The 23,593-nt window shown below is 37.1% G+C and overlaps 1 protein-coding gene across 1 annotated transcript in view; it reads right to left on the bottom strand.

The window, feature by feature from the left end:
* The window catches only part of NHLRC2 (NHL repeat containing 2), a 31,869-nt gene extending 8,479 nt beyond the window's left edge, over positions 1-23,390 (bottom strand). The window contains exons 1-10 of the mRNA XM_021525952.2: positions 23,034-23,390; positions 21,060-21,212; positions 17,022-17,477; positions 14,625-14,746; positions 13,360-13,489; positions 3,836-3,935; positions 3,176-3,407; positions 2,600-2,722; positions 1,320-1,529; positions 36-261 (exon numbers count right to left, since the gene is read on the bottom strand). Coding sequence (XP_021381627.2) covers positions 36-261; positions 1,320-1,529; positions 2,600-2,722; positions 3,176-3,407; positions 3,836-3,935; positions 13,360-13,489; positions 14,625-14,746; positions 17,022-17,477; positions 21,060-21,212; positions 23,034-23,196 — 1,915 coding nt within the window. The 5' untranslated portion in view covers positions 23,197-23,390. The remainder of the gene's footprint in view (positions 1-35; positions 262-1,319; positions 1,530-2,599; positions 2,723-3,175; positions 3,408-3,835; positions 3,936-13,359; positions 13,490-14,624; positions 14,747-17,021; positions 17,478-21,059; positions 21,213-23,033) is intronic.
* Positions 23,391-23,593: the final 203 nt, after the last annotated feature.

Here is a 23,593-nt window from a genome sequence, read left to right as displayed (position 1 = left end):
ACCCATCCCACTTCCCATCCCAACCAGGACTTTACCTTCTGCTGTGATAAACCAGGCACTGGGAGCTTCTTCATTCAGTTTTGAATCCAGAGGAAGATTCAACTTTAATAAAAACTGAATTGTCTGGCCAGGAGCTACAGTTAGTGAAGGAAGTTTAACATTTGGTGCAGATTTAGGCAGCCTTGGCAGGTTTGTTATTTTATCCTTTTGCACAGGCAGGTTATCTGGAACATCACATGCATCTGGTTTCAGGATAGGCAACTATCAGTGGAAATCAAACAAAATATTTATTTTTATTAGTACTGAAAACAAATGGGCTTTCACAACACAATCACAGTTTCAAAGTCACATCATATGGCTATTGACCTAAAACTTTCAGCATGAAACAATACTATGACAAAATAGCAAAAGGGGAGGACAAAATATTTTCTTAAAATGAAAAAACCTTGATTATTCCAAATAAAAGCAATATTTACTACTAAAGCCATAAAACGCACATTATAATATCCCTTAATTTAAAATTTTTACAGTTGGATTACATTTTTGCTTTAGATAAATTGTAAATGTATTTGCTTCTAATTCTTAAGGTATTAAACTGCATGCTTCAGTAATAAAATCCAGGATTTTAACTAATGCACTTTGCACGGTAAAATAGAGGAGAATTTCCCAGAAAAGCCACCAACATGTTACATGATATGAAAATCTAAACACAGATTGGAGACTGTGTATTTTTAAATGCAAGAAACATATAAGAAAACATTAGGATCATTATGTCATAAATATATGTATATATACATTTTAAAAAATCATTAAGATATAGTTGCATTGTAAGGTGGACATGAGCACAGATTTGTTTGTTCACAATCTGTGCTCAATTTTGACAGTGATTTTGATTTGACAACTTGAAAGCCCTTTATATATCTTGCTTTAAGTCACTGACCTCCCAAAATCATCTCTTACAGAGTAATTACATGGCTTGGTAATTGATTTTGCTTCCTTTTTTTACAAAATGCTTGTGAAATGCCCTTCATGCTGAAAAACTGGGCTGTACGTTTTAGTGACTTATGTTTCTGAAGTAACCTTTTCTAGAGGGTTGTCACTTTCTGTTTCCATGCAAAAGTTAGCTTTCTGAAGACTGAGGCTTTCAACAACTGTGCTAACAGGCAATGTTCATTTCCCTGATCATCACAAAACATCCTGTAGATACAGCTACTGTACCCAAAGTTAGCTGTCTCATTTTTATCACACTTGCTGAAGTCTGAAATAGCAATTTATAACAAGAAACACCACTATCAGCCTGTTTAATAAGTATTACTTGCCATGGAAAGAATTTTTGTTTCCAAATCCAGCACTTTAATCTGATGGTTATTTGTGTCTGCAACATACATTAGGCGGCCGTTTTCTTCAACACACAAACCTCCTGGTTCATTGAAAGCTGACTGGGTAAAGCTGGAACCAACAACATTGCCTGCTTCTCCTGTGCCTGCCAGGGTAGCACAGTTCTTCATCTTGGGATCCACAACCTTAATCTAAGATCAACAAAGACACAAAAAGCTTTTCTGAGAAAACCCAGCAGGATTACATGTTCTGTATTATCTCATGTCCCACATTTCCAGTAGCCAGCACTGCTTTTTGCGTATCTCAGCTACCAGGGGTGCATCCTAAATGCTGTGTTATCACTTTTGATCAAGCAACATGTCCCATCTTCCCTCTCCCCTCATGGAGTCCCTCACGGACTTCGCTTCTTCCTTTGGTCTTCATTCAGGGTTCCCTTCCATGATTTGGCAGGTACCTAACCCTCAGCTATAAAAGTATGCTGGATTACTTGTTTTTCTAATGTTTACTGCCTTTTTAGAAACATTTGCAAAACAGTGAGAGCTTAACAAAGTTGGCAGGCTAACTTCTAGATTATTTTTCTTCTACAAATAGATGGGTTTTTTTAATAACAAAGTAGTTTATAATGTTTTATAAAAGATCTGAAACAAAATATCATTCACCTTAAATTTTCAATAAGCATACAGTGTTATACACCTTACTTTTCAAATCAAACAGGCTACTTCTCTTTTAATGCATATAGTTAGTGTACAGTTAAAAACCTTCTGACACAAATGCTTATATAACATCACATAAGAACAATCATGAAAACCCAGATTTCCATGGAGGTAACCCACAATACTTCTCACAGTATTTCAATATTTAGGTGGCTTTTTTTAAGGGAGAAACAAATCCTCTTTTCATCTCAGTTTTTATCAAACCTGCAGTATTCCTGAATAAGCCGTTCCAGCTCTTTTATTGTAGCTCAGCATCTTTGGGAAGGTACACAGAAAGTCTTAAGTCTGAACTGTAATTTGGCACTTTAAATTTACCTTCCCCAAGAGACCACCATATCAACACATAAGAATGTGACAGCAAAACAATGGTAAAGAGAAGGACCCAGAAGGGAAGGAAGGAAGGAAAGAAAAAGAACCCACAAAGGAACTTGTGTAATTCATTTCCTCAGCTTAACTGGACAAAGCAAAATCTGTCTATGTTACTAAAACAATACTTTGTAGTAATAAAAATTTCCAAGTCCATATATAACAAGTTACTATACACTTACCTTATGATTATAGGAATCTGCCACATAGAGCAGCTGCCTTTTCTTGTCCCATGTTACTCCCAAGGGATGCTGTAGCTTTGCATTTATGCCTGCTCCATCCACATCACCAAAAGCAAACAAATTCTGAAAAATTATTTTATTTAATTAATAGATTTCATTATTCAATGTGGACATGAATTTAAATGATTGTAGTTAAATGGAAATTCAGTGACTTAAAAAAAAAAAAGAAGACAATTTCAAAACAAAGATACTGAAACCTGGAAGTGTGGATGCTAACCACAGAAATGGAAACTCTCACATCTAAGTTATAAGTATGAATCCAGCTGATTTAATGACCACACAAAGCTGAATCAAGTTGGCTGTTTTAAGAATAAGTGAAGTAATTTCTTATCTAAGGAGCAACAGTCTGCATTACAACCCGAGCATCACAACTGCAACACATTTGCATTCCAAGCAGTGAAGTTAAGAAATTGATGGCCACGGAAACTGATTTACCCTCTCACCCCAAAAGTGGTTCCTCCAGGTCAGGCTTGAGGAATATTAGTAGGGCAGTGTGGGGAAGTTTGAGGTGATTACCAATGGGTCTCTCTCTCCTCCTACAAGGTGCTTCACCGCCCCGTCCTTGAGCGAGATGGTTCTCACGGTGCTGCTCTCGCTGTCGGCCACGAACAGGCAGCTCCAGGGCTCCTCTGGGGCCAGGGAGAGCCCCGAGGGCTGGGCAAAGCCTGCCTTGTGGGGGTAGGCATTGTTCCTGTTCTCCTCGTTCCCACTCCCAGCAAAGCGAAGGCACACTCCTTTCTTTAAGTCGCTAAAGGCAAAGAGCGCCCAATTTCAATCACGAGTTTGAAACAGCTCAGACAAGATACATAAACAGAAGCTACAGAACAGGCACTTGTGAGTTATAAAACCAACAGTAATGCAGCAGTGAGGTATTATTCAATGCCTTTGTGCTTTTATATCACCTCAGCACATCGTTCATTACTAGGTAACTCAGCAAATGCAAGGGAAAGTAACATTCAATTATATGAATGTACCTTACCAAGTCATAGCTGTGTAGCTGAAATAGCATCTTTCATTTCATCTAACAGATGTGGGAAAAGGAGGCAGACTTTTAAGCACATAAGCTTTTAAATGAAATTATTTTCAGTTTAATTTGATTATCTCTCTCTTTGGGATTTGAAAGCTGTTCATCAAGACAAGTAGCAATTTCACATTTATCTTAGTATCGTTGCTTACCTTCCCTTTGGTAATTTTCCCCCTTCCAACATCAGTGCCCATATCTGGTGAATGCCTGCCATTGCTATCCATAACACATCATCTTCCTGCGTCCCTGAAACTTTTAAAAAGTGATACAGAAACCAGGTCAGACAAAAACCCACTTTGGAAATGTTTTGTAACACAAAGAAATCATCAAACCAACCCCACTGTCTCCTCCACCCCCTACCAAAAAAACAGGGCAAGAGAGAGATAATGTCTTTCATCTACCAAAACTTGCTATCTTTCTTCTTTTCTTCTTGCTATTTTTCTTCTTTTCTTCTTGCTATTTTATTCCCAGGGTTTAAAATTGTGGTTTTAATATTCCTACCTGACAAAGGCAATGTTTCAAGTGAAATTTGCTCTTTGCAACATTCTATTATCATGTCTGTTTCACATGCGATTTTTGATTCATACCAGCCAAAAAAGTACCTCTCTGCTAAGCATGGTTTTGGGGGATGCAATCTTGATTCTTTTTTTACTACACTAGTGACAAAATAAGATACTCCAAAAAAACTAGAAGGAGTTGTTAACAAGTTTTGAAAGAAATAATCATGGCAGTACCATTGTACATTATATACAAAGGAGACCATGTGTATAATGTACAATTATACACAAAGAACATCATGCTAAGGGCAACTGATGCTTGCCCTGGAGAGCATCAACTGCAGTTTATTCTAAAAGTGAACATGACCTGGGCATTTCCTAATTTTCCCCTGAAGTAACCACCCAAATGCAAGATGCAGATCTGTGGAACAGTGACCTTCTAATCAAGACCTACTCAAGCATGTGTCAAACATCTACTTTTTTTCAACTTGAAGTATAAAACTACTATTCAGCAACCCAAATCTCTAAATAACTACACACATCTGGCCCAGAAAATACTTCACAAAGAAAATTATACAAGTGAAAATAGAAGAATATGTACTCTATAGCTTAAAATGTAATCACAGTACAGCAGTAAAAAATGCATGAAGGCAGGTTCTGGAAGACAATGGAAATACTCCCATCAACCCAAAAGCAAAAGAAATTTACTTTTCTTAGTCTCTCCTGAAAATCTTAAGGAACAGAAAGTTGACATTCAAAAACTGCATTAAAATGAGGATAGTATTATCTTTTTAACACTGTCCCTTGTAGTTATAGACAACAGCAACATGTTTTTTCTAAAGAAATATATTAGGTATTGGAATAACCATCAGCCACTCAACAGAAAAATACCTTCATATTGCTTTGTAATCACATGAACTTGTAAAGCATTGTGCATCTCATAGCTGCTCCTGAAAACAATCTCATGGATAACTCCCCCACAAACCAAAATAGTTTGGAGCTTCAAAGCAAAAGCAATGTTATGTGAAATGCTCGCAAGCATTTAAAATCTGACAAGTTAGTTCAAAAAATGAAATTAACATCATTCCCCCAGCTGAGATCCTGACATTCTTCTTCTAATTCTAAATCTTTTCTATACTATAAAGCACAAGAGAGGAAAAATGCCATCCTTCTTTTTCCAGAATTCATCTCCTCAAACTGTGAGCTCTCTTCAGAAAAGTATTGGTATGATTTTAGCACAGTTTTTCTTCAGCATTTTCTGTTTCTTGGATAAATATACAAGTTCCCAAGACTTGTATAACTCTGGTGACTCTTTTCTGCAACTCCCTGTGCCTCCATGTTTTTACATAAAGTAGAGCTCCAAAAATGAAAGTCAAACTTGCAAAGTGTCTAAAAGCTCTTTCTTGATCAAAAAAGGTTTGCAAATTGAGTTGCAAAACACACATTTTATAAATTACCAGAAATGCTACCAAAGTTCCAACAATGCCAAAAACACTCCAGTATAAAAAACAAAAACAACACCTCACCATCCCAATCACTTTTTGATCAGAGCTCATTTCTAAGAGATTTAAATTGAGAAAATAGATTATGAAATAATTTCACTCCTTTCTATATAGTAACTGCTCAGCTTCAAGATTTTCTATTTCCATTATGCATATCTTGCACTTTCAGATGTTACTATTCTAAGTACCACAGAATGAAAACTGTTAAAATCACTGGGCTATTCAGAAAGTGAGCTTTTTTATCTTGCTATGCTATGCAAATCATTCTGAGTTGTCTCAGAAAGTTCTGTTAATTATTTAATATTCACTTTACCCACCAATTAAATGAAGGAGTAAGACTTGAACTGAGTACTGTTGAAAAATCTGTTCCATTCATCTATCCAGTCCTCTAATACCACAGACTGAAAACTCTCCTGTGACAGCTAGATGTTGAAAAATTGAAAAAGCTTCTTACTCTAATTCTGCACCCAGCAAGACGTATGAAATATGAGAAAAATGTATCAATATTAAATTCAAATTTTACAGAATATGTAAGATTGATAGAGAAAAGATCTCTTCTTCAACTGGAGAAGAAGGCAGTAAAAATAAGTAAGAGCTCCATAACAGTCGTAAATTTTAACACAAATATTTTCTACTGGATGGCCATTAGAACAAAGAGAATGTATGCAAGCATGGAAACAGCACAAACTCTTTCTGAAATTGTGGAAAACACGTCAGAGCTTTAATAAAAAAATACACAAACACAGAAAATTAAAACTAATGCTACACAGCTGAAGTGTTTTATCACACAATAGTCCTCTCATGGTCTAATACTTTATGTTCTGACACAAAAGGCAGAAAAACTTTTTCTTTCACAATAGAACAGTTTGAGGACATCATCACTGTTATCCTTGTACAGTTCTCACAGGACAAGGGGGCCAGAGAGAGACAGAATGCTAAAATTATGGTAATGCCATCATTATAATAACTCCTTATCATCCATGAATGGAAAGTATTTATTGCTAAAGAATTTATTATAAAACAACATAGGAGAAAAAAGCAATTCTCTTACATTTATTCAATTAAGCACCACATTCCAACCCAATTTGAGCTGTTTTAAAAATGCAGAGTAGTTTCTCCTTATTAGGGTATGTGCCTTCTTATCTGTGCTGTGCCTGTATCCAAGCGAGGTATGGCCTGCAAATGGGATATCCTTATGTTATAAACATTCTCTAACAGTGAACTACAGCTCTGAGTGCACAAACATTCCCCATTAGAGGATGCCTCGGTTATTGTACAATGCTGCAGCTCCTGAAGCTGCCTCTGCTGTATCTGTGTGTTAAGAATTCACAGTCCTGTCCGTAGACAGGCACATCTTCAAGAAGAAAGAACAATGCTGACCATCACTGCTGAGTCAATCTCAATGCACAGAAATGACTTTGTTTGGCACCAGTCAGGAGCAGTATCTGTTTGAAAGGATTCCATTCCCAGGACTACCCACACTTCCAGCCTCCCTGTCTGGGACTGCATGCTTACTTCCAGTCTGGGAAATAAAAGCCTGGGAATCAAAGTTACATTCTGTGGCTGGCACCACCAGATTTTCTAAATAGACTGAAGTCTGAAAATACTATTCCTGTCTACTAATTTTATCTTTGAAGAAATAAAAAGAACCAAAAAAGAAGTCTGTTGGTATACTCATCCTCTGCAAATTCTCAAGAAGCAAAAGGGGCTACACAACACATCCTGCAATTCACAGATAGGCACATGCACAGTGAATGCACATCTCACCTGCTCTTCAGTCAGTGGAAGTTCAGCAAATTAAATGCAAATGGGACAGACAAATAGAGAATCAGTGTTCTTCAGTGACATACAAACAGCAAAGCTCCAAAGGAATGCTTTATCAGTGAAGCCTGGACTTTTACAAGTACACATAACCCTTATAACCCTTTTTGGATTACTAAAAATCAATTTTCTTCCTTTTTTTTTTTTTTTTTTTTTTTGCTACCTGGCACTCTTTCACACAGTGTTGCATCACACAAATGGCATGACCTGTTATGAAACAAAATGCTTCTGGAATTTTCCTTCTTAGTTAACATACCTCCCCTCTCATTAAGGGAAATCCTTGGATTTAGATACCAAGGAGACTTCATACAGTGGAGATAATAGGGAGCTAAAAATTATGACTGTAATGAAGTACTTTTTTGTTTATTTCCCAAGTTTTCTAACTCAGGCCTTCTAACTGTAATGGCAGTAAATATTTCAAAACAATCCGAAGCAGAAGAGAGTATTTGCAAACATGAAAGAACTACTTTGGATTATTTAGTGTTGGGATACATCATTGTAACTACAGAAGGGGCTAAGTCTGATTATGTGTTTGACTCATTCCCAATTAAGCACAGCCAACACACACACTTGAGGGTACTTCAGCACCACAGTCTCCCTCTGCTTCCAACACCTGCATTCCATATTCAAAAGCACTTCCAGCCTCAAATGGTAACAGCTAAAAAATGTGTCTCCTGATCCCAGCATGCCTGGCAAAGCCTCTCTAAGACTTACTAAGATATTTCATTTTCAGCCGTTTGGCATCTGAAATTAAGAACTGATATGCCAACTATCCTTTAGAAATCTGATTTGTAATTTAAGCTTCTTTATTGTGAACATAGATTTAATTACTAGAATCAGACTATAGACTGTGGAAAGAGAATGAGATCCATCACTCCATGTACAAATACACTTTCTTTACAGAAAGCAGTTTCGAGTCACGGACTTCAAAACAATTCTAAGTTTGACACCAGTTAGGATGGCAACTCTGCTAAGCCAACTGCTTCTTTTTCACTGCAGAAAGTAATCACTGACATTATGCATTTTGTCAAGACAGAGAAGTCTTGGAAAAGTGTCTGTCAAACTAAATTGAGTAAGATTACTGTTGAATATTCAGTCACTACTCCCATTATATCCTTACATCAAGACTTCAGCCTTTGTATGTCACAGGCATGTTTTTACCAAAATATTGACATAATTACCTCATTTCTTAAATTGTTTATATAATGAACATGTGAAATACTAATCAATTTTGTTACTGTTACTATTCAGTAATATTCACAAACCCAAAATAAGACTGGGTAAGGTCCTGTTTGACTGCAATCCTGCCCTGTAACTTCCTAATTTCTAATTTCTCTAAAGACTTTTTCATCTAAAACAGTTCTTACACAGGAAAGAAAACATTTGCAACATATCTTGGGAAGAATTCTAGTTTTGCTTTGCCCAGAAAAATGATTCCAAATTAAAGCCTGATGACAGCAAAAGCAACTCTTTTCTTTTCAGCTATTACCCAGGAAAATTCCTTCTACAGGACAGTGACAGCCACAGCCTCAATGACAGAATGAGACCAGATTACAAGGAAAACTGTGACATGTAGAAGAAAGCATCCCTTCAAGATACAGACAGTTCAGACATAAACACTTCATGTATGATCTGAGCTCAGGCAGGAAATGCTAATTGCTTACTGCTTAACTGATTTTAATTTTTTTTTTTTACATTATGAAAGAATCACCATGAGTAATATAGAAAAAAAAAAAAGTGTTTGCTCTGGAATGCAGTTGTACCAAATAACCCTCAAGCAGAAACACAGAGAAGGATGAAAAATATCTTACATACTTTTGCCTTTTAAGGGCTATAAAAATTGCACCAGTATGATAAGGTACTGTACTTTCATTTAAATCATATCTACATAATACTTAAGTTGATGTAAAAAATTCCAACAAATTTACTGAGAGCATGGTCAATGCTGTACTTGGGAGTTTCTATAAATAGATTCCAATCCTGCTGTTTAAAACCAGATTCTGGAATGTGGAACACACAGTTATGTCATCAAGCACAGGTCATTGTCCTGCTCCTTCCACCAAGAATGCAGCTATCAAGAACATTTCATGCTCAAATCAACCGTGCATTAAAGTATCACTTGCTTTCAACACCCACTAAATAAAAATAGAAGGGCACAACAGAGAAAGCTAAAAAAGCACACAGTAATTTTGTAATGTATTTTTAAGCTGCTGTCCCCTCCCCTTCTACTTCCCACACAATCTATATCAATGCAAATTTCAGCACCAACCTCAGCAAAGCCAGAATTTAATCCATGGAGTTCATTCAAGAATTTTAACAGGAGGGTAAAACACAAGCTCACTGGCCACAACTAAAGAAATAAAAAAAGATGACAAGGAAGAATACTCTGTCTGAATCCTACCATCTGTTTTGTCTCCATTAACTCCCTTGCCTCAAAGGTAGACATTTGTGCCAAATTTGGTTTAAATGGTGTTTCACACTCACTTAATCTCTGTGTCAGATTTCAGCATCTGTATAGAAGAGAGCAACAAAAACCTCCTTAGGAAAATACTATGTGGATACTTAAAAGTATCTACATAGTATCAGTTCTGAATATTAACTTATCCATGTCCTCAAAGTTTTTCTCAGTATTTTCCATTTCTCAACCACCTACATATTAAGGTTTAAAAAAAAAAATTCAGTTGGTCAATACATACTCTAAACCGTATTAAGGAGTAAACTCAAGAAATGCCAATGATAGAGGAAAAACCTTTCTCTTAAAAGATTGCCATCTTTCCCCTTTGAGACTTTGAAAAAGGTCAGCATAAGCTGTTTAGTACTATCTAGTTTAGTACATAACTTGCCTAAACACTTCAACTTCCTTTTTCTCCCTTTCATGTTCTGGACAGCACAGCTTTGGACAGTGAAAGGAAACTTCCAGAAGTATCAGTTGTTTAAAATCTATACAATCCATATTTAAATAAACAACTATAAATCTATCTTCTGAAACTGTAGAGCTTGAGCTACAAAGATCTAAGGAAAATGGGAAGGTATGGTGTTACTTCCCACATGCCACACCAGTTAATACAAAAATCAAACTTTGAAAATTTGTAATAATGAAGCTACATTTGTTGAAGTGCATATTAACTCCTGCAACTTGCAGAGAAAGATATAAGCAAACGTAAAAAAACAAAAGGACATTGCTATGTGGGTGCAAACAGAAGCAATTTTTGAAACTCTCATAAATTACTTCACCCATCCAAATGCCTAAACATGTTGACACTGGCAGACCAGTTTTAATGTTCTGGTAATAGGGTATAAGCTTGTAGGACAGCATTCTGACAGACACAAATGCACTCAATGCAGAGTAGCAGAAGATACCACTATGCTCAAGCAACTTGCAACTCAACTTTGCAATCTGCAACTCAACAATGGCACCCTTGGCAAACCCTGCTGCATTTCTGACAAACTACTCTGATGTCTGGTAACAAACTTAGAGTAAGTCACTGCAGCTTATGACAGTAAAACATGCTTGCTAGACATGCACTGCAGCCCTGCTCCTCATGCTCTCAGACAGATTCCTGTTAACATTCCATTCAGTGTAACTCTCCATTTTCACAACTCTCTCCAGCTGTAATTTTCTAAAGAATTTTAGAATTTACTGCTATTACAGTAATGTATATTTCCCCCCAATTTTATCTATTAGGCCTATTAACCTCTCAAAAAAATTAATTTATTTAATCTCCACTTAACTGACAGCTTTTATTATATTTGTGGTAATCTAAATAGACATCTAACTAGTAGGTTCTAATTGAATACGAAAAAAACTGCACTAGACTGAACAAAGTGCACTCAGAAGATGTGATTTCTGTGCAAATGCTTATTAAAATTCAGCAGTGTTGAACAGTACAGATGACTAATCCTCTACAGGTGACTAACTCAGTAAATACTATGTTCATGTTGATAACAATTATCATATCAATTAACATTTAACAAGCAGAGCTCTCAAAAAAAAAATCATCACATATTTAACTACTGACAGAAGCAGAAGAAAGCATAATGAAAAATTATAAGTAAAATTATAGGATACTTTGAATAATTCTGTTAATCTGTTCAAGTTTCTGAAGCAGTGATCAGTTATTAGTCCCCTCTTTGCTGATCTGTGAAACAGCTCTGCAATAACATCCCACAGGGATCAGCTTTCTGGTTCAAGATCTCTTGAAAATGACACCATGTAGCCACACAAGTCTCCTCGTACACAAAAGAAAAATCAGATTGTACAAAATTCAGTAAAACTCATGCCTGCATTAGCAGCAGCCCACATCTAGTGAGATTCTCTTTCAGGTGCTTCTCCTTGCCCTTGCAAGTAGGATTCCATATGCTTAACACAGACTGTTAAGGGTTGCTGACCAGACCTTTGAAAAAAGGTGCTTTTTTTGTTGTACAAGACACATTAATAGAAGTGTTAAATCTGAAAACACATCCCAGTTGCTCACTCAAGTACTCAAGGCTGCTGGTTGTACTGTCTATACTGACAAGTCTTTGTACCAGAAGATTCTACACCACGAGCATTTCTGAAGCAGCTTCATGAACCTCTTGGACCAAGGCCAGAGAAGGCCCACAAGGAGCATTTGAGAGCTGGAGCAGCACCTCTGCTATGGAGACAGGCTGAGAGAGCTGAGCTCCTCAGCCTGGAGAAGACTCTGAGGAGACCTTAGAGCACCTTCCAGCACATAAAGGGGCTAAACAAGAACTGGAGAGGGACTTTTGGTATGGGCATGCAGTGATAGGACATGGGGAAATGGCTTCAAACTGACAGAGGGCAGAGTCACCTTAGAAATTAGGAAGAAATTCTTGACCGTGAGGATGGTGAGGAATTGGCACTAGTTTCCCAGGAAAACTGTGGATGCCCCATCCCTGGAATTGCTCAAGACCAGGCTGGATGAGACTTTGAGCAACCTGGTCTAATGGAAGATGCCCCTGCCCATAGCAGGAGGGAGGGAAAAATGGTCTTTAAAGTCCCCTCTAACCCAAATCATTCCATGATTCTACGTTCCCTCACATTTCAGTGTATTTTCCTTCCTCATAACTGACACAAGATTTTAACAAATGCTTCCATATCAGTAAAATGTTACTAAACTTGCAAAGCACCTCTAATTTCAAGATATTAGAAATAAATCATGCTCTTTCCCAACCCCATTCTTCTGCAGATAAAAGAAATTCCAATATTGGAAGTCAATTTTTCATGTCTGAAATACAAATCTAAGGGTTTTATGCCAAATCAAAGCATTGTTCATAAACTGGTATCTGCAACTTCTAAATTAGACTTAAATGGAAATGTGAGAAAATTGTGTTTCAACTCAAGAGTCAGTAGCAGCTGAAAACATGGCAGCTATGAGATGCCAAGCTCAGGTGTGTGTTAAGTGAATTGGGAAAGAAAGCTACTTAAGTCCTCAGAAGGTGATTCTTGCATCCTATTATGAAAAGATTTATTTTACCTCGTGATGTTTGCATGGTTTGTGCTAAGGTATTCCTCTGTGTCTGACTGACTCTATAGAGATCTTGAGCCTAATTGATTTTATGTCACCTAAACAGGAATAAACAGAGGCCCCCAATAAAATTATTTTTATTTCCTAAACTCAAATATTTACAAGTGGTTGGACATGTCTGTATAGTCAAGGAAAGGAAATTTTAGACAATACTCACTTCCTGTACAGTGTACCTGCTTCTTAAGTGATCCTGGCTTAAGGCACTGGCCTAACAAAAGCAATCATTATTTCCTTCTGTGTTGGGATCCAGTAACTACATAACTTGATACAAAACATTTAGCAGTCACACGTGTAAATACGAGATGTTAAAACTCAACTGATACAGTACTTGAACTTCCAAAGACCACATCCCACGGAGAGCTGATGGGCTGCTCTTCTCCTTTTGCTCCACCTTCCTTATCAACACCTTGCACCCCAATGCCTGCTACAGTGGTCACCATCTGCAACTCCAGGTCAATCTGTGTGAAGCAAAATGACACATTAAATGAGTGTATGAAATTAACTTGACCAAAGTTACTGATAAATTGAGATAGATGTCAAAACCAGAGAAATCTTAACAAATATCAGGCTTTTTTTTTTTTTTTTTTTTTTAAGGGAAATAATTTTACCACAATGCTTGCTGATGGACAGGGAGTATGGGGTGGGGAAGCAGCAGGCAGCATGAAAACCATGTACATGGAACTCTAGTCCATGTGCAACAAAAATTAACAATGCTCTGTCAGCGTTTGCTTGACAGCTGTAGAAGAAAGCATCACAAATTTCTGCATAAATACTTAGATAAAAAATGGCTGTCGTTTTTAAATTTTAAACTCATAGAGGAATATGACATAAAAACTCACATACTGTAACAGTATTTCCCATCTCCATATAAAATAAGCTGTACAAAGGCAACTCAGATGCATGAAGGGCACACCTCCTCTAATCACAAATGGGATATTGGTGAGGACTCAAGTCCAAGATCTTCTGAGATGCACACAACACTTTAAATATAAGGAAATATTGTATTGCATCACCAAGCTTACCTTCTGATTATCCTAAATTTGACCTAGCCTAATGTAAGATCCAATTCCTACATGCTAAAACTTTGCAAATGTTTAATCAAAAAGAATCCACTTGCAGCCAATTCTGGTACTAGGGCACTTACCTGCATTTGAGAGACTCAAACACTCAACGGAAGTTTGGATATACACTGCACCATAGCACTACAATAACTTCAGATAAGAATCTGATACTACTGGAAGTGAAACAAAACCAGTTTTTGCTTCCAGTACTAAGAATAGATGTTTCTCAAAACAGGAAGGTAAGAGTGACTAGGGAAAAAAACCAAACTGAAACCAAAACCCTGTTATGCTATAAGGAGTAGACCACCTTTTCTGCATTTGAAAGGAAGAACAAAAGTATATGTAGCCCTTAAAAAAAGCCCTGCACAACAGTATTTCTTTATAGTGGACCATATTTCTTTTTATAAGATAGTGGACCAAATTTCCTTTCTGACATTATTTGGAGACTAATTCATGTGGTGGAAATGTTCCCCTGTGAAAGGAGAATACAGTATAAAAGATTAAACTATGAATTTCCTTATGAAAAATTTACCTTTCTAATTAGGTGATTTTCTGTATCAGCTACATAAATAACATTATTTTTTATAGCGATTCCTTGTGGTGAGTTGAAAGCTGCCTCTGAAAATCTTCCATCTCTCCTTCCACTGTTTGGACCTATAAATAAAACACAGCAAACTCAAAAGTAATTTTTGAAAAAAGTCAATTAAAAAATAAAATGCATACATACTAAGAGCATTACATATTCCAGGAGCTGCTTTCACAGCACCTTGTACATTTTATATTATTACTATTTGGTGTAGTCTCATTTTAGTCACTGTGCTATGTAATCAAAATAGCCTGGTGCTATTAAGCTCTATACTCATACTGCACAAGTTCTCTACTTTTTTAAGCTCATATTTTAAAGAGAAGTCTTAATTGGGTTCTAAATTGTTCTAGACGAGTCCTAATAGGGCTCTAAATTGCACTAAAAGACAACAGCAACAATGGAAGACAAAAATAAAAAAATACATTTTTTTTTATTCTTGACAAAGCAAGAATAGCAAGCCAGTAGGAAAAAAAAATTCCAAAGCTCAACTCCATATCATTGGTTTAGATTTTGATGTAATCACAAATGAAACTAATATTTGATTAGCAACATTTTCTCATTAAGAAAACTAATTAGGAAAAAGATTATATGGAACTAATTACAGAAAAGAACACTAAGAATGATAGACTGACATCGTTTTCCATACCACAATCAGGAATAGAAAAGAACATAACAGTCTGAAGGTAAGCACTGTACTTCAGAGGAGGTAGCATTTAAAGTGCATTAGTAGGAAGTGTCAGCAGAAGACATTTAGGTATGAGTTACGTGTGTACCATGATTTATGATGCAAATAACCATTTCAACCTTTGTGCGTGCCCACATTTATTACTGCACTATCAACTTCATTACAGTATTTTCTGCCCACTGAATCATTTAACTGAGTCACTGAAATACACAAACTTTTACAACCTCCTGTCAGAAATCAATTTAGACCTTATCAGACACACGGGATATACTGGTGTGTCAGATTCCAGCAGCTCCCCTTCTAATTGTGAGGGTGCACATTCCCAGGGAAGGGAATAGCACACAATGCCACAGGAAGGAGGGTACCAGTTTGGAGCTTGGGATACTCCTGAATTCCTGTTTAATGACTATCCCAGAACACTAAAGGGTAGCTTGTAGGCAGAGACTTCCTCTCACATATCAAGCAGAAATCAAATTCTCTCACATTTGTTATAAGAAATTCTGTTTGCACATCCTACAGGAGAAAGGTATTTAGGCTAATGCCTTAATGATAAATCAGGTTAACTTGGATAAATTGCCTGTCTAGACAATGCAGTGTTACTTCAAATAGCAAGGGAATTTTTCCTCCTTTCTTTAAACAGAAGAGTATTTTTATGAGATTTGTAGGATCCTGCCCTGGGGCAGGCATTAGTCAATAGCAGACAGGACATATTAGCACACAGGTCCTGATTCTAAGACATAAACAAACTATTGTTCTCAATAATTTGAGGATTCAATGGCTTTCCAAATCTGTCTGTTTCGGTTATCCTAACAGTTACATCCTTGCTGCACTAAGAAGTAACTGACCATTTTAATAGGTTTTAAAAAAGAACAATTTCATTTGTGAAACAGTAAAGCATACAAAGCGAGTGCAAATTGTCTTCATTTGCATTGTAAAGCACATTGTTATTTCACAAAAAGCAACTATGGATGTTAGTTTTCTAAAGCTGAAATGTAACTTTTATCATCTTTGTAACAAATGTAAATAAATTTAAAATAAGAAAACAGGTCTTTTTATATGTACTAAGGCAACTGTATTCTCAGGTGCCTGTGTTCTTACTGGAATGCCACTGTTCTTCGTAATTCTCCTCTGCTTTTGAAACCAAAGGAGATCCTAAACAGAAATGCTCTTCCATTGAAAAAAATCAATAACCAAACAAAAAACACACATGAAAAACCTCTCCTCACAACATTACCACCATAACCCAAAATTCACTTCTATTGGAAAGGGAGGCATTACAGTCTCTGTTTTTTTCCCTAACTTGCTGTTTAATGTAGATGTACATCCTTTATATCTAAAACTGTTTGCAACTCCTTCAGAGGAATACAAAATGCATTTTTGTAATTCATACTGGACATCACATGAAAACATGAACTTTAGTCAATGAAGCAATGAAAAACAATTAGGCATCTCTGACAATTGCATTAACAGTCTCCCACTGATGGTCTTACACCATATGCCCTCAAATTGAGTAAAGGTGATTTTAGTACAAAACAAAATTCTGGTAATGCTTACAAACTGCCAGGTCCTGTAGGAAAAGGATCAGCCCAGGAGGCACAGCAAGCACACTTTACTCCTAAACTGAAATTGTTATAATAAACTTACAAAGATGTCCTTACCTCCAATAGTGTGTAGAATTTGTCCATTTTTACGAGTAACCAAAATCCTGTGATGTCCAGTGTCTGCTATGACCAACCTTCCTCCTGAGTCATCTACAGCCACTTTGCCAGGAAACAGCAGAGGAGAAGGTGGAAGGGAGTCTTTGTACAGCTTTATTCCAATGTTGTTATCTTTGATTTGTCCTCTTTCCTTGTAGAATTTCAGTGTTATCGAAGTAAATAAAAACAATTTCTCTCTGTGTCCCTCTCCAACAAGAGAAAACAGCATATTTCCACGAGGCCCAAGAATGACCAGAGTTGGCCAGCAGGACACTTCCAGCTCATGCCAGAGTGTTGCATCTGCATCATTTACTACAGGGTGGACAATATTGTATCTCAGAACAGCACTTTTAATGTTATCCAGAACTTTTTCATTTGGGAATTTTGCTGAATGGACACCAACAATAACAAGACCATCTGCAAAGAAAAATGAAGTTGTGCACTGAAATGCATTTGAATAATAATTAAAAAAAAAAAAAAAAAAAAAGGAAAAATGTCTCTGACTGACCACTTCCCAGAATGAGAGAAGATTTGAACAAAGAGAAAGCAATTACATCTCAGTTGGACTATAGAGACTATAGACAGTTATGTATAGAAAATACAGAAACTCAGAAATAACACTTAGGTAAAACTAACAAATTTTAGGACCATTATCTCCCCAGCTGGCTGACACGACTTGTTCTCAGTTCCTGAACCTCTATATACTAAGCTATGAAAATATTTTTGAAAATACTTTCAAAATAATTGTGGGTAAGTTGTACCTGTTCAACTGATACTTTGGATTTTTTTTAAGCTACTTAGGTTACCTGTTTGTCTTCTGATTCCTATATACAACCATAATGTTTTAGAAAATTCTTTTTCACAGTTACCTAAAAGCCACAAAAATAACAGAATTACCTGGACATAACCACTTCTAGCTAAACAGTAGAAGATATAATAAATAGGCCTCATAAATCAATATAGTATTCTGTATTTCAAATAAAAATGGCAATACTGACAACTATGATAAAATGACAACATTCATTACAAACAAGGCAGGCTTGAATATAACAACTTCACAACTAAAAACTTAAAAATTCACTATAACTGATACAGTCTTATCAGACCCATTGGAACAGAATGTTGCAGTATCAGACAGCTGAAGTTGTACAGTCATTAACTGCTGAAGTCCAAACAGCAGGTCAAATATTTTAACTGTAAAGGGATTGGCACCAGTGCTTGTATCTGTCCTTCAAAAACATCATTAAAGCTAGAAAGACAAGTCTATAGTCAACACCTGAACAGCACAAATAAGGTACAACATTCCCTCCTGTGGAAACATCATATACACTCCATTCAAAACACTATAACAATATACATTCCATTTAAAACACTTTGTTTGAAGGATTACAGCAGAGCACAACACTGGATCTATGCCAAGCTATTTCTGAATATTAAAAAGTACTTCCTCTTATAGAAGTAATTTCTGGACTGCTGATAACATGAACTGAATATGCACTGGGGTTTAAAATAACTTTCTGAATGCCACTTGAAATACAGAAATAGCACCACTGAAGATAGCAGTGAGAGCATATCAGATAAAGATGCTGGGTGACATTCAATCCTATGGAAAGCAGTCTTCATTTTGAAACAGATCTCCTGAAGTTCCAGACAACAGAACTATGGCACATGTACTATAATATTTACAATGATTTAGGATCACCCTAACATCATAGCCTCCTTTGATTAAACTTCTCCTGTCTGGTGATCACAAGCTGAAGTTTCAACACCCTCCATGTAAGGGCATTTGAACCACATTAAAACAAAATCATCAGAATATATATGTACACAATGTACATCAACTAGATCGAGGTTTGTTCTTGTGACTAAGAAAAAATAGGCAATATGCATGCAAGTATTCAAACAAGGGATTGAAGATCCAAATGCATTATGAGACAGATGCTTTGCCCAAGCAAGATGTTTCGTTCTTTCAACTTTTCTCTTTCTCAGCCTTCTCAAGTCAACAACTCCCCCCTTCCATTTCTCCTAGTAATTAGTAAATCTCATTTGCCTTGGGTAAAGATGCACACTGATATAATACCATGTACTGAATTTTTTTTCCATGGCTTAAAAACCCACCACCCTTACTGCCTTGTATATTTATACATAGTACTGTAATGTTAAGATTTAGACACATAGCACAGCAGAGAGATTAAATAATCCTGAAAGGGCTGACAATCGAGACATTAAAAGAGTAAAAAAGAACTAAAAGGGAGATCTACAGTGAAAAAAACCCAACATACTTTTCTTTTTGTTTGAACTATCAAGCACCTTAATCTCTTCCTGAATCCAACTGCTATCCTCTGCTTCCTAATGGCTTAAATTCAAGATTAATGTTCCACACACCTGTTCTTCTTGCCTTTTACCTCCACTTTCACCCCAAGCATCTCTTTTCTCACTCCAGTTTTTACAGGAACAGGATAGCTGAAATCCAAAGAAAACTTACAGGGGTAGTTCAAATACAAAAATCATTTATCACACATCAACAAAGTAGTAACTCCTGTGACAGAAGTTTAGTACACGTCAAAGGAAAAAATATGTCTCCAAGTGGACCTTTAGTTCAGAGTGCTGCAGCCTCTTCTACACCAGTATAAAGATATTCAAGCACTTTTAGAAGAAAGCTTGTGGGGAGAGGTTGTTAAAATGAGTATTTTGTTATCACCTGATTTAACACCTTAGCATTAAAAAACAGATTAAGGCTATGACAGCTATATTACTACACTCACAGTATACTATAAAAGAGTTATCATTTAAAGGTATTATTCATTTTATGCCAATATTATCTTCCAAAATCTGTATCTAGACCTTCTTTCCTATGTGCCTGATCTACAACAGTCCACTTATCACTTGCCATTCACCTTCCACTTAAAACTAACGCTCTCCAAAAAAATGCCATGAAAGTTTTTCTTTATAAGACAAAGTTTCTATTTCTGAAACATTACACTGCATCTCAAATTTCTCCAAAGCAAACATCTAAGCTTTCCAAGATAGAAAAATTAGTTTGAATCTTCTGTGAAGTACTAAATAACCTACCTAAAGCACTACATAAATTTCAAAGATAATGCAATTTGTTTCTCTAGTGAAAAAGGTAATGCATGAAAATTAACACTGTCAAAATTAAAACTAATCAGAAACAGCAAAGGAGATTCAAACATTATAATGTTATTTACTACATATATATTGTATATAATACCATATTTTACTGAGGACTGAAAGTAACACTGTTCTTCATCTCTCTGTTCAGACAATTAAAATATCCCAGATGAGTAGCTGACACACTCTGTGTAAGACTACAGCTTATCTCTAACACGCCATCATGACAAGACACTGCATTCTAAACAGAAATTACCCTGCATTTTTATTCAGTCAGTGACAGACAGATCGACAGATCTCATTTCAGATGTGACATTAAAGACCATAATCCCCCCTCTAGAATATAGGGCGATTAATGGTATACAACATAATGCCAATATAAAAAAAAAAATCTATATCAAGCTTACATATTTTGTTATTTCAGTTCCAATGAAAAAAAAAAGTAATCTATATCTTATTCTACAACTATCTGTATCCCCTCTACCACCTTTACTATATTCTTCTCAGAGCTGGTTCCTCAGTCAAGAGTAGAAAATTACCTACTCATATTAATTTTGAGCCTGTATCTCACATTCTTGAGTAGCTTTTTGAAAGTCACCTTATTTACAGAGGTATCAGATTTGGGCTTTAAGCACATATCCCTTTTGCCCAATTTCACAGACACAACAGGCACTTTATTTAACCCATTTAAAAATGTGATGGAAGTACACACAGTCACCTTTTTTAGGCTACTTAAAGATTAGAAGACATTTTTAGACAACCCTGAAATACTGCCAGCAATTCAGTAACCAGCAACAAAGTGACTCAGCTCCTCAGCCTGCAACAGTGCCAGGAAATTCTATTCCAAGCCAGCCAAAGTACTTTTACCTTTATCAGAGTACTGGTGCTCTAAGGCATGGAGGTCAGGCAGCAGGTGCAAGCAATTGATGCAGCAGTAAGTGAAGAAATCCAACACCACAACTTTTCCACAAAGGTCTTTGTGAAGAGAAATAGGACCTTCAGTGTTTAACCATTGCAGATCTGGAATTCAGAGAACAGTGGTAGCCAGTTAGGGGAAGGGTAGGGAAAGGCACCAACACCACATAATGTTCCTGGTACTTTTAACCTAAAAAAAATTAAAAAAAAAAAAAAAAAGAAAAAAAAAAGAGTTTGACATCCCTTTTACGCAGGTAGAAAAGCAAACAAAAAGTTTCTTATTTATGCAACTCATCCTTATGTTCTGCAATTCTTCATAATTAGCAAATTAAGATATTATTAGTAAGATTCACTGTATTATAAAAGTGTAGTTTATATCTTTATATAGGCACTTTTAACTTGAAATTACGTGAAAGCCTCAGAACAAATGTCATATATGTTATAACATTATCTACATTATTCAACCCCCAACAATGCCATGTGGGTAACAATCAATAATTTAAAACTCACATAAAGGCTCCTAAAAGTTTAAAAGTGTTAAACTCTTAATGATTTTTTCCAACAGTTTTCTAAAGAATTGATTTCAGAGATCATTGCAATATTCTTGTGCTTATAAGTTTGATCTTGATATTCAAAGTTTGAAATTACATGTATCAATTAATTCTGTCACATGGGAAGAAATACAACTTTTTCAGATATGCACAAAAGTACACCTGGTCATTTATTTTAACCACTTGACACGAGACATGAAAACATTCTTTCCTCCTCTGATCCTATCAGAGGTATCAAGATAAGGAATAAATATCCTAAAATTTAGTCTGCCAGTATTATCTCTTAGCATTTCTGAAAATTATAAAAGGAAAATATAGTTATGATAAAAATGCAAAGCTAACTAGTTTTTGAACTTTCACTTTGACACTTTCAGAAAATAAGTTCTTACTGATCCAGAAGTTATTCCTACTCAAGTCAGCAGGAGGCTTGTTTTACATTTCACTAAGAGGAGGGCTGTTCTCTGTCTCCATGTATTTACAGACATAAATGGATGCACACATGTTTAATTTTGGTGAGAATAATGAGAATAATTCAAGTATATGCATTATTCCACAGTGTAGGAGCTTTGCTGTTCGGTTTTTAAAAGAAAAGGGTAGTTTATATATTTTACAGCATTTCTCTTTTTTCACTAGAAAATAACTTTCATATATATTTGCTACTTATTTGAGCTCTTTTTAGAGGACAAAATAAGCCTTGACAGAACACTGAAACAACACTAATGGCAAAATCTAAAATTCAATTCAGGGCCCCAAGTCTACACAGAGAGAGCACTCCTTTTGTTCCAAGCTATAATTCATTCCCATGATATGAATTTTAAAATCACCCAGGGTGATTTTAACCCTGAAGTTCACCTCCTGAGCTCCCTGTCTGGCGGTATGACGTGAGCTCCCACAGCTGCAGGGAGCCTCTCAAAGGTTAAAAAGACCCTGAGCAGGACTTGCAAAACCTTACAAGGCTTAACCTTTGATTTCCTCCTTGCCACAAGGAGAGACACAGAAATGTGTGAGGGGCAAACCAGGAGGACGAATGACATCTCCAGCAGAGTTTGTATCGCCCTGGGCAGGAAAATTGACAAGTCATGGAGCAGAGAGCCGGGGAACATCCTGAGGGATGCTCCGGGAAACCAAGCGAGCTCAGGAGAACGCAGGGAGAGTTAGTAAGGTTCTCACGTAAATACACAGTACAGACAGCAACAGACTTAGAAGAGAGGCTTTACAGAACAGTGTTTTTGCAGCCAGTACCAGGGAGAAGATGTTTAAAGGGCTTCTTTTTGCCTCCCGGTGCTCCCAGGAGTGCCAATTCCCGCGGCCGCAGCGGCTCAGGGGCCGGCCCTGCGCTCCCCGCGGCAAAGCCCGCCCGGGCCGCGCCACCCACCTCCGCCGAGCTCGGGCACCGCCAGGTCCCGCTCGCGGCTGTCCATTTTCTTCAGGTACTGGTAGACCAGGTTCTCCTTCTCCTGGGCGGTGTCGGCGTCCAGCAGCGCGTACTCGAGCTGTGTCTGGGCGGGCAGCAGCCCCGCCAGCCCGCCCGCCGCCATCGCCCGGCCGTGCTCACCCGCCTGGCGCTTCGCCGCCGCACATTCGGCACCGCCGCGCCGCCAGGGCGGAACCCGCGGCTGGAGCAGAAAGTAAACACAAGGCACAGACACGCAATAACTCCTCTGTCTTAAAGCCGGACCTCCTCACTTATTCCCTGTTTTTACGTATCCTTGGTTTCCACAGCAGCACATTCCCAGAGCGAGCCCACGGTGGAGATTCCCGCGCAGCAGATTCAACACAACCCGTGTTTCCCGCTAGGATGCTTTACCGTTTCTAAGGTGTAAAAATTGAGCAGCACGGGAAAAAGTCGAAACCAGAGTCCAGTGATTTAAAGGGTGGGATCTGGGGCTCTTCTAGGGGGGCAGTCTGTGACAGAAGAGAAGCTGGGCGACAGCG

This window comes from Lonchura striata, chromosome 7 (assembly GCF_046129695.1).
Source record: "Lonchura striata isolate bLonStr1 chromosome 7, bLonStr1.mat, whole genome shotgun sequence".
Lineage (NCBI taxonomy): Eukaryota > Metazoa > Chordata > Aves > Passeriformes > Estrildidae > Lonchura > Lonchura striata.
The sequence above is the reverse complement of the archived record's forward strand: the minus strand, read 5'-3'. Positions and strand labels throughout refer to the sequence as shown.